The sequence below is a fragment of the Rhamphochromis longiceps genome, linkage group LG7 (assembly GCF_057381845.1).
Source record: "Rhamphochromis longiceps isolate RC_006_pf linkage group LG7, R_longiceps_female_GT1.1, whole genome shotgun sequence".
Lineage (NCBI taxonomy): Eukaryota > Metazoa > Chordata > Actinopteri > Cichliformes > Cichlidae > Rhamphochromis > Rhamphochromis longiceps.
This window is the reverse complement of record NC_140563.1, coordinates 40,001,409-40,013,980: the sequence shown is the minus strand read 5'-3', so window position 1 is coordinate 40,013,980 and position 12,572 is coordinate 40,001,409. Positions and strand designations below refer to the sequence as shown.

Genomic DNA, 12,572 nt, shown 5'->3' with positions numbered 1-12,572 from the left:
TATATAATTTGAGCCGGGCTGCTTAAAGTTGTACTGCACATACCTGTACCGTATGTGGAGTTAAAAACTACTGAGTAAGAAGGAGTATTTGTTATAAACACAGCACCTTCGGTTCTTTGATGGAGGAATTGGCAAGGAGGGACTTCATGCTATTTGAAATTGAGGTGAGGAATATTTCACACTAGCACAGCGACAGTTTAGGCGTTTTTAGAAAATTGGCTGGAGGTCGCATGGAAAATTACTTTTTGAAGCGATAATTGAAGAGCAGCTGTTTGACATCTGAGTGACAGGGTGAGGGCCTCATCTTTGGAAAAAAGAGAGTGGAAGTGCAAATTTTATCAACAGGAGCAGGAGGAATACAAGAACAGATTGTTGTTGATGAAAATTAATTCGATACCTTCGCTACTTGATTGGAATTAGGGCTGCACGATTAATCGTTAGAAAATCGCGATCTCGATTCATACTTATGTGCGATCTCATTTCCAAATGACAACGATTAAAATAAAATTAAATTAAAAAAAGACGACGACGACGACTGTACCGCATTTTGATCCGGGACGTAATCTGCATGAAAACAAGCGCTCACTCTTCCTGCTCAACAAATGACAAGGGCGGAGCCTTATACCACGTGATACAGAAGCTGCGCCGTGTGATGCTAAAATTAGCAGGGAAAAAACAACGGAGAGCACGTCAGGGATGACGAGAAAGTGACAGGAGAAAATCCGCCCCGGTCAACCACCCAAACACCAATAACGAGAACCTTATACAGCGCTTCCCTATACACGTCGAACTCTCGCAGGCACAAAGAAATTACGGAGGCTATCACTTATCACCTGACCAAAGATATGGCTCCCATCAACACTGTGCAATTAGGAAAATGATCAACACCCTAGACAAACGCTACACAGTGCCGTCCCGCAACTATTTTTCTATTGTTGCACTACCTGCTCTATACACGCAACGTCGAGCAACAGTGGAGACAGAATTTCAAGCAGTACAACATTTTGCGGCAACAACAAAACGTGAGACATTTGTTTTTATGTTTATTTATTGTTTTTATGTTCAGTCTCAACTGTTACGAAGTTGATGTGCAGTTAATAAGTGCAATAAATATTTATACTGGAAAAGAAAACCGTGAGAGAATCGTGATCTCAATTCTAAGCCAAAAAATCGTGATTCTCATTTTATGCAAAATCGTGCAGCCCTAATTGGAATAGAGGTAGGTGAAAGTTCAAGAGGTGAAAATATATGCAGGTAGACCTTTTTGTTTTTAAATGCTGACAGTCCTCCCGCTTATTAATGGGTTCTCTTGTTAGGTTCAATTTTTTATTCTCTGTGGGGGAAAAACGATGTCTCTGTTTTGCAGAATCTTGCGCTACTATGATGTAACTTTTTCACAGCCTTCCCTGACTGATTTGCTATACCATGGGGGCTTTGCACTATTTTGAAATGGTAAAATATTTGTCACCAGGATGCAGAGGAGGCTACCCCCCCCCCTCTGTCCCCTTCTGGCTGCCTCTGCCTCAATTTTATCCCACAACTTAGACATTCACATTACTCACACCCTCATTACACATACATATAGGATCTTGGGGGTGGGCATGATACACGGAGTCCAAGTTACCATCAGGGTGTACGCCTCACCCCTGGCGTCGTTGCCCACCTCTCAATTTTAAATACATGTAGACATTGAGGGCTAGCAGGAGGGGCTATGCGCTTACCTGCTGCTCTCTGGCAGGTAGCTTTATGCCCTCCTGGGTTTTAATTGCACCTTAGAACACACATGCATCAACACTACAATGAGCGGGTGGAGGGAGGTTTGGAGTCTTCTCTCACCCCCATTCTCTGCGGCCTACTGGAGTGGGGGGGCTAGGAGGAGTGGGCCGTCCGACTGCGGTCTGGGGCCTCCCTGCTGCTGCGGAGTCGGGGCGGTCTGCCTCTCCCCACCGCAGGGAAAAGGGTAACACCACCTGGGTCTGGGTGCAGTTCCCCCCTCCAGGGGCAAGGGTACCTAGACCCGGTTAGTAGAGTACGCTTGGGGAGTGTGATCGTGTATACAGCGTCCCTTTATGTCTGTCTCCACGTCGGTTGAGTGTGAAGTACATATGAGAGCATGAGGGTGGGAATGGATGTTTGTGTCTGTGTGTGCCTGTATGTCTGTGTCCATATGTCAGGTTGGGTATCAGACGCCACCTCTCTGGGGACATCTCGGGCCCTCCAAGGTTTGGAGGCCTATCTCCACCCACCACCACTTCCCCTGCCGGTGGCGAACTCCCTCAGGTATCGGTGCGTTGGTGGTTCTTTGTATCTGGGGGTGGGCGTCCGGGTACACACCGGCTCACTCCTTGGCGGCCGCTTATTGGGGCTCGCTCGGGCCACTTTGGAGGTGGGGTGCCCCCGGCCTCTCGGCCTGGGGCTCGGTCACTCAGGCACAGCTGGCTGCCGGCGGAGCTCACGGGCGCGTCACTGCAACTCCCCCTGGCTTCTGCTCCGCGGCTGCTGAATGAGCTCTCATCTGGGACTCTCCTTAGCTCTTACTGGGACAGTGGCGCGGCTGCCCCTCTGTGGGTCTTCCTTGGTCTCTTGTGTTCTGGGGGCCTCTGGATGTCTGGAGTTTTGATCTCCTCCATACCTGCTTGATACCATAGAGGACAGGGCTGTGGCTCCCCACACTCTCTAGCAGATCATTACATGGAGAAACCTTTGGAATGCAAGCATGCTGATCCACACAGGTATGCACACAGGTGTACACATGGGTATTCACAGATGCGGACTACAGCTTTCTTGGCTGCTGCCTCAAAGCACACTGTGCGCTGTCTATCTTGCGTGCTGCACAATATCGTTTATTATTTAGTAACTATTGATATCTATGACTAGCTAGTTTATTGTGATGGTGCTTTTTTTTTTTTTATTATTATGTTGCTCTTTGTTGTTTGCTGTCTCCTCTGTTTTTTTTGTTTTTTTTTTCTCTCCATACAGGTGACCCAGGAGGTTTTTTTTTTTTGTTTTTTTGTTTTTTTGTTTTTTTTTCTCTCTTCCCCCCCTTCTCACCGTCTCTTCTCCCCTTTGGTTTTCTTTCTTCCTCTCCCCCTCTTTCTTTCATTCTTTCCCCCTGTCCTATTTAAAAAAAAAAAAAAAAAAAAAAAAAAAAGGATGACAAAGGATGAACTGAAGCTCCGCCATCACGTGATGTCACATGCTGCTGTTTCTGATGTCACTTCCAAAAAAAAAAAAAAAAGAAAAAAAAAGAAATGGTAAAATATTTGACTTTATTTTAGTGGGAAAACCTCCAGTTGTTCTGCATGGGATCTCTGTTCCTAATCCACCTAAACAGAAGAGCAGGAGCCTGTTTTTTTTGGTTTTGTTTTCGTTAAAGACATTTGGGACAAAGAACAGTCTAATCTTTCCACCTTTCTCCTTCTAGATGTACATCACCAGTACAATCAAGACCAAGTCCAGCCGCTTGGCCAAACCAGTGCTCTGTTTGGGCACACTCTGCTCCGCCTTCCTCACCGGCCTCAACAGAGTTTCAGAGTATCGAAACCACTGTTCAGATGTAGTGGCTGGATTTATACTGGGATCAGCTATTGCATTGTTTCTGGTGAGGACTACTAAAACTTGCATTAGGTTTGGGAAGGTGGTGGAGAAGGGGTCGGAGAAGAAGAGAGAAAAGAGAAGGTGGATTCTGGTCATGAGCTACTTTCAAATTATAATATTCATTTTGAGCTTCATTTTGGAACAAACCCAAACTGGTAATTGGATGATTAATTCAAGCTGCAGCTTCCCAGAGCCTTTAACGTGGGTTTGTTTTCATTTCAAAGTCAACCATGTGAAAATTTATGCCTTAAAATTCTTATATACAGCAAATATTTTTATGTATATCTTTGATGAAATTCATTTTAGTGACAGTACAAGTGTTGGAGAGGGCACCAAGTATATAAAAAGGTGAAAAAAGAATGAGGTGTGATTTATGTTATGCTCAATAAAGGTTTAGATAAAGGTAATTTAAGCTACATTGATCAAGTTAAGAATACACTGGCTGATTGTGGGGTATTGGAGAAGATGAAAAGAAGAAGGAAGTGAACAACCCAAGATTCAACCTGAAATCTGTAAGCGCAAGGACAAAAAAAAGAGAAGAAAAATGAGGTAAACACTACTTTTAATTAATTTTTAGATCGTGGAGGTAACCAGTGATGTGATTAATTCAGATTCCGTACTCCAGAGGTTAGGCATCCTGTTATTTACCTTCGTAAAATAACTGCCGTAGCAGTTGCCGAGGATAAGATGTGCAAAGTGGGCTCATCTTTCCAAGCAAGACAGCAGTTTCACTGGGCTGCTGTCCATAATGTAAAATCAACATCAGTTGTCCTGCGAGATTTAGTCAAACTGCTTGGCTTCTGCTGCAAGTTAATGTGCTTTTTTCAGACTATTCATCATATTTTATGCTGTGATTAAATTCAGGGTAATAGCTGCAACTTAAACTGATCACGTTGTTTTGTGCTGAATGGGAAAGCTCACTCAGGAGAAAGGAAGGTGAAGGGGACCCCCACCCCCTGCCCCCACTATCCAAAAAGGTTTATTTAATAACCTCAGAGGCTTCATTACTTCTAATTGCCGCTGAGTCCTGAGTGCCAATGCGGGAGACACATGGAGGAGAGACTCAGATAAGAAGAAGAAGCTAGAGGTTTGTTATTTGTACATTGGTTGATATGAAGGGAAAATCAGTCCTTTTACAGCTGTCATCTGTCTACAGTGATGGTATTAAAGTGCTAATGTTTAATATATGTAATGTTTTAGTAGAGTGTATGCTAAACTAATTAGAACTAAATACCAAGGACAGCAGAGATTAGTGAAAATGCCAGAATCTCGATTTGGTCACGACTCAAAAAGTGAAAAAAAAAAAAGGTCACAAATTAAGTCTGACTCAATATTGCACCAAAGAAAGTTAGTGGCATTGGAATAGTGTGATTTACATGTGCAGGTCAAGCTTGGTCTTGGTTATTCTTTAAATAATTCCTGCTGTGGTGCAAAACAGTCAGGTTCAGTGTGGTCACATCTTTTTCTTGCTGCATAATAATAATAATAAAAATAATGTATACTTTATTGATCCCCGTGGGGAAATTACTCTTGCTGCATTTGACCCATTCACCCAGTGAAGCAGTGGGTAGCCACTCAGCAGGTGCACCGGGGAGCAGTGTGTAGGGACTATAGCCTTGCTCAGGGGTATCTCAGGGTAGCCGTTCAGTGGATTCAAACCCCTGATCTTCCGATCATGGGACCACCACTCTACCTACTGAGCTATCCCCGCCCCTGCCCATGAGGAGGTGGATCCACTGCACCTGTTTCTTTGATAATTGATAGTAGCTTTCAGTGATTAAACTGTTAAAAGTGATATACATTATGCCATTGATCTTCAGGAAAAGATAAAAGGAAATGGGGTTGTCTGTGCAGGTTCTCACCCATCCAGGTCATGGTAGTCTTAAGGGCCTTGAAGTGTAAGTCTAGTTGCCTTTAACTCAAGTGCTTAAAGAAAAGGAAATCTGTCATTACGTCATTGAACATTATTTTCAGTTTATTATCAGCATACCATGAATGAAGGTTGACCATATTCCCCTGTATTTGCCTTATATTTACAATGAAGCTTATCAAACTCGTTTCACATGAGAACTGAGCCAAGTTGATGGACTGCTATCTTGCAGGAAATGAATTGATAAAGAGAAAGCTGAAAGCAGGTATAGTCTAAATCCTGCTGCTATCAGTGCTCACAGAGAGGAGATCTGAATGGACTCACCAAACAGCAAATGCCTTTGGTCTTTCAAGAGATTTGTCCGCTGCCAGCAGATTGAGGGATCATTGTTAAGAACTTGGTTTTAGAATTGGCTCCGGGATGATGTTGGTAACATAAGATATAAAGCTGTCCACTTGATTCAAGGGAAGGCGCATGCTGACTTGCTGAGTCTAATAGAAGCTAAATCCCCTGAAATTTGAAAGTGGTTCCAAACGAATTCACAGCATGTAGAAATGACACCTAAAAGGCATGCATGACTCATATAAGTCGCAACCACTGTAAGAGGTAATATTACAATTCATCTGCTATCAAAGATGAATTGATAAAATAGGGTCTTGAATTATCTGCATAATGGGCAACAACAACAACAACAATCTTTATTTATAGAGCACATTTAAAAGCCTTGGGCATACCAAAGTGCTTTACATAAAACAATAAAAGGTTCAAACATTGATAACGGATAAAAAATAAATAAGGAGTTATGTTCATAATGCAATGTGAAGATAGAAAATAACTTTGTAAGGGTGGAGATGCAAACCGTATCACTTTGCTGCTTCGAAGTACAAGAGTGTGACTGGATTGGGATGGAGATTTATGCTGATACATGAAATTATGTAAAGCATAAGATCATATGGTTACATTCAGTTCAATCAATTCAATTCAGTTTTATTTATCTAGATCCCAACAGCAGTCACCTGGAGGCGATTTATATTGTAAGGTAAAGACCTGACAATAATACAGAGAAACCTGAAACAATCAAACAACCCCCTTTGAACGAGCACTTGGCAGCAGTGGGAAGGAAAAACTTCCTTTTAACAGGAAGAAAAGTCCTGCCACAACCGGTTGACGGTGAGGGGACAAAAAACACAATTAAATAACCGTTACTGAACAGTGCATCTCAGGTGATGGTGCAAAGTAATCCAAAGTCATTTCATAACCACCTCAACAAACTACTTTCCACTGGGAGGAAAATAAAATAAATAATACATTGCATTGAGTGCTGAACCACCAACACAGTTTCAAGTTTCTTTTAATCACAAGTCTGGGGAAAAAGCAGCATTTTTCTGTTGCAAAAATCTGAGACCAGGAAAGTTTCTAAATGATTTTTCAATTCAGCGTTTCAGTGGCAATCTTCAGATTCACTTTGTCTTCATCTGAAACAGTAGGCGGCAGTTCACACACGTCTGTTTTTGCATGAATGACAGGACACACAATGGGGAATGAAAAAGCAGGAGGTGGTTCAGTTTAATAGAAATGTGTTTACAACAGCCACATCAACATGCAATTTAAACTTGTGATAAAAATGTAAAGAATTGTCAAACAGGATAGTTATTTGTAAATTCTGCCCTAGGAGCTATAATTCACTCATTTACTTGGTCTGGGAGCTCTAGAAATTCAATGCCCATGAACAGCCACAAACAAGAAAACCTTGAGCTTCCTCCTGCTTCATTTTCTCCTTTGCTGCTGCCTGAGGGCACGGTTGGTGTCTGGTGGGATGGGATCTCCCTTAGGCTGCCTTCTTTGATTAACTAGTCTGTGGAGGAGTTAACAAAGACTGCAACCTTACTGGTGTCTCTACCATTAAAAATTCTGACTAGTGGACAAAATGGAAAAAATACAATTACCTCTAATTTATAAACATATAAATGAAGAAACAGCATCTGTTTTCTGCACCTGTTAGCCCACAAAGATTAGCACCCTGAAGCATTTCTGCTGGCTAGATGAAATGATATCCAGCTTTAAGGGACTCACGCAATGTTTGATTGCTCTTTTATACCCATATAAACGTTATATCACTGCAGTAAAAGTTCTGATGTGGAAAATGTAGCCACGTCACACCAAAAAAAAAAAAGAAAAGAAAAGCCCACCAGAGAATTTTTTAAGGTAGCAAAAAACCCTATAACAGCTGGCTCTTGCTGCGGCGTTTAAAGCTGAAAGGGAACAGGATGTTAGTTTTCTGCAACGTTTGTAGGTACATGACACTGTATGGGGGAGGGCACTGTAAGATCAAACCAGCAATCCTGAAAATGAAAATAACAACCAAAAGGGAGACAGCCTGCTCCAGAATGCCCTTTGATCAGCAGACTCACACTGGGCTTCAGACCTCCATTAGCTCTTTTATTTTTAAAAAATCCACCAGATGTGGCCCTGGATTTCTTTTAAAATTTAAAAAAACAAATACTAATTGTCAGATCGGTGGCTAGAGGAACCTGTACCTTAAAACAACATCACAGCTCATGCCTCCAAACAAAATGACCGAGGTCATCCAAGCTCCTTGCGACTGGTCTGTATGAAGCAAGACTGTAACATGAAGATGCATCAAAATTGACTGCATAATATCCCCTTGAACAAAACTAATTTTTTGGGCGCTCATCCAGTAGTTCAGTCCAGCCCTTAAGGATTATAATGACATTCATAAATAGAGAGACGTGTTTTCCTTTCCCTCAAATTCACATGCATTTTTGGGAACAAATGTTATTTGGGAGAGGGGATCGCTCTCTTTTACTTTCTCTCTCTCTCTCTAACACACACACACACACACACACACACACACACACACACACACACACACACACACACACACACACACACTGCGTAGAGTTTAGTATGGGGGGAACAGTTAATGATGAATAACGGATTTTCAGAAACCTACTATAGAGACTGTCATTCTCCTATCCTCACCTGTACCTTTCCAAATGAGCCATATCAATTCATACAATGACCAAAATCAGCTGAGCTGCCCTTTCCTTGAAATTTGTGAATTAGTGAAATCTCAACAGCTGTTGTTGTGGATTATCATACTATTTATTACATATATTCATAACCCTTTGGATGAATTGTAGACACTTGATCTTCAAGTCAACATTTCGGTTTACCCATTTATTTGCAAAACGTATCAGTGATCAACCTCGGCTATACCTCCTTAAATCACCGTAGCAACTTTACTGATGATAGCATTAACCTCAAAGCACCACTGTGCAGCCTCACCAAGATGTGAACACGGCTGTAACATCAAGTTACGCTACAAAGTCTCTTCACTCGTTTTATAGAGTTTAAACAACTTTTTCGGACTTTTTGTGTTTGAGTTTCTAATGTTCGTGTGATTTGCTGTGTCTTTCTGCCTGTCTCACTATTAATGTTAAACTGTCCTCATACCTTACAGGGTATATGTGTGGTGAATAACTTCAAAGGTGTCCACAGTGCAGCGGCAAAACAGAAGACTGAGGAGTACCGCGGTCTGCCTCTGATGACTTTCCCCCGTGTGGAGAGCCCACTGGAGACCCTGAGCGCACAGGTAGCTAAAAACACTTAACCTGGAATCCCATAAACTTTAATCTCTATGATGCACATTATCTTTCTTCATTAATTGGCAGAATTCCCTCAAGGCCTGCAGCTTAAAGCAAATTCCTCCCCTCAGATAAGGAATTCTGTAATTCTGGAACTTGGTGTCACTGTAATTTATTGCCATGTACTTTTTTTTCTACTTTTTCATGCCCTTTTTAGAAGGTCCAAGTGAGGGTGGTGCATAAATCCAAAGATAATTTTCTGTTATCAATAAGTTATTTGGTTAAAAATGTACTCTCCTTCTTTCTCCTTCTTTCTATATCCTTTCTTTCTTTCTTTGTTCACTAAGCAATGACACGTGGCAGGCTTGACGTTTGCACTTCACCCCTTTCCTCCTAACCAAATGCACAGAAACTTAACACAGAGCACTCTTGGCACCAGCTGACACGTGATTTCCTCTTCCTTTTCATTTCCACGCTTTCTGTTTCCATCCACTTCATTTCTTTCTTTGTCTTTCTCTACCCCTGTCCCTTTTTTCCCCCCCATACTCCCTCCAACATCCATTTTCAGAACCACTCGGCATCGATGACAGAGGTCACATGACTAAGGGGGCAGCACCGGGTCACGTTTGCGTCTCCACAGCACTTCCAGACACAATGACGAGGACGCATGTCACGTGGCTCCGAATGCTTACAAAAACCACTCCTGATATATCTGTTTAAATCACCTGGGGGACAAAATACACCATGTTTGCAGTGGTTTTCATTTAGTTGGGCTATGCTCAGTTCAACCTCCCAAGGCACACAGATCAGGCAACAATATCACAAATCGCAACATAAGCACAGATTGTTTTTCCAGGTTATTTGAGATCATTGAAACATGGGACATTTTTTTCCTCCAAGGTGTGCTGTTTGTAGTTAGAGGACGGTGTTTTGTACATTTTGTATGAGCGAGTGCCGTAGCCTATCCTGACGATGTTAAAACCTGCACACTTCCTGTCAGCTGACTCACTCTGTTTTACATCACATCCTGCCGGGTGAAATGCCTTGTCAATCACCACATGTACCCCACTCGGTTAGAAAAATCTGCTATGGAAAAAAAAATATTGATGTTGTTGTTCTGTGGTGTTTGTCATTTGTACAGAAAAAAGACAGAATCCTTCTTTTTATTATCTCTGTACATTAACTGACCATGTCAGGTCATATTTTTTATGGATTTTTGTTAATATGTATGACTATTATGATCCATTTGGACCTGTTTGCCTGCTGTAAACCTGGATATGTTTTGGTATCAGTTGTTTGGGGAACAACTCCTCTCCCCTTAGGAGGAAATGGCAAGGATGAGTCACTGAAATGCTCAGAAAATGTGTTTTTGCACCTGTAGTGACATGTCATCAGGCTAAATATACAAAAATCTGATTGGCTTAAATGCATGGTATCAGTGTGCTTCACCCCAATTTGCAGATTTACTTTGATGTTAACAGGAAGCTCTCTATGGAGAGATCCAGAGGAGCTAGCCCGTGCCAGATCCGTGTATAGATTATGCTGGTATGGTTTTCCAATTATATTTACTGAAATTCCAATGGAAGACATCCCTAATAAGTACATGGCGAAAAATATAAGAGATTCTTTTCAAGTGAAACTGAGTAATTTACTTGAGGCCTGGTTAGTCCTCCTCACTGAAAACCAGGCTAATGACTCCTGCTTCACTTTTCCTCCTCGAGGTACCCCTCCCTCTCCCCAACCCACCAGTGGATTGTGATGCAATGTTGTGATTCCATTTCCTATTGGAAGATATGCCCAGCATGAAGAGAGAAGTCAAGATGTTTTATAGATATTACTCATTATCATTGTGATTACAATTGTCTTTTACTTTGAGAACAAAAAAAGGCATTTCAGCTGAAATGCTACATATATTTTCTTTCTTCGTTTGTCCAAAAAAATTAAATAGTCAGTAGCAACAGTGTGTCCTCTTGTGTTTCTTTTTATGTACCCAAACGCTTCAATGAGAATGGTAACTTTTCATTTACTTAGAAAATATGTGACCAACGACAAGGACAATCCATCTTGACAGTCAGTACTTGTAAGTTACGTGTGAAACGTGTCTGTCCTTGTGTTTGTCTGAATATCCAGAGATTTGTTTTCATTACTTACCATTTTTCCCCTGATTTGAGCCTTGCAGTGTCACTTCAGCTGCATACAAATCCTACCTCCTTTGCTGTGTCATCTGCATGCTAAAAATGCAGTCACATTATCCTTCCAGTCAACAAGTTTCTGATTATAGGCCAATGGATAAATGTTGATCTGAGCGATAACAGACTGTTGGACCATTCGCTGTGATGTAACGTAATATAATGTATGAAACTGGATGGGTACCCATTAGATTAATTAATTCTCCAATACCTAAACACTGTGCATCATCATTTCTATGAGTGTGTTACATACTCCTGAATGTTAAAAGTTGAGCCAGTGTTAACTCTTGATTTCATTTGAATAGTAAATAGATGGATTTTTATTTGCAAGATGGAAGTGTAATGCAGTTGGTCCTTAATCACTAAATGTCACTGGATTATTACAGGAACAGCCCAAGGACATATTGCATTCCTAGGTTGAAGAAAACCAAAACAGGTTTGTTATTCAAGATGTTTGAGTTACAGGACAATTTCACTGAACAAACCTTCAGTTCAACCAAAATATTGCAACCATATGCAACAGACTTGCAATCTCATTGCCTTTGAAATGGTTGCTTTCTAGTTAAGCACTAGATCTGCAGCCACTTGCAGTCATTTGCCATCTTCAAGGTGACTTTGGTATGTTAGGATGGCAATAAAACGACAATAAGACAGTCGGTCTACTATCGAAACTGTCTGTGTTAATACAGTTAATAAACTGTGATAAATTGATGTAAATTGCAAATCTTTTGGTTTCTACATGCACAGAAATTCACATTAACAACTTAAAACCATAGACTTGAAATGTAGAAAATCACACAGGCCTGTAACCAAAATATAACCTGTTGGCAACCCTGTGAGTCAAATAGTCTACTGGAGAGGAGTTGTGCTCATAGACATAGACAGACTGACTAAGATTGATTGATAGGTTGATAAGATTCTGATGAGAAAAAGCCACATATTTCCAGACATATTGAAATATGCTAATATTCACATGTTCACTCAAAGCCTAACATGTTAAACATAAAAGCAGTCAGTTATTCTAAAACAGAGTTGTAAGATTACTGCTTTTAGAGGATATGCATCCCTGGAAACTGAACTGTGAGCTGTTGCAATGATTTGTTTTAGACCATCTGTTTTAACAGAGTGCGGTTACACCAATGACTTCATAGGCATGGTGTCAGTCAGCCTAGAGTTGACTGTGAGTGTATGCTCAGTAAATGTAAACATTAATTAATCTGGCAGTCAGTGTTTGAATCAAGCAGTCAACCCTGAGACCATGACCCTAAATTTCGAGTTTAATAAAGAACGTGTACGAGTACACCTTAA

General features: G+C 41.2%; 1 protein-coding gene across 4 annotated transcripts in view; it reads left to right on the top strand.

Annotated features, from left to right (window-relative positions):
* Window positions 1-11,027, top strand: part of plppr1 (phospholipid phosphatase related 1) — a 64,746-nt gene extending 53,719 nt beyond the window's left edge. For 3 of the 4 annotated variants that reach the window (XM_085413626.1, XM_085413625.1, XM_085413627.1), the window contains exons 6-8: window positions 3,425-3,601; window positions 8,952-9,083; window positions 9,644-11,027. In XM_085413626.1, the coding sequence (XP_085269752.1) occupies window positions 3,425-3,601; window positions 8,952-9,083; window positions 9,644-9,676 (342 nt within the window). In that variant the 3' untranslated portion in view covers window positions 9,677-11,027. The other variant, XM_085413628.1, reaches the window with a different exon arrangement.
* The last annotated feature ends 1,545 nt before the right edge of the window (window positions 11,028-12,572 follow it).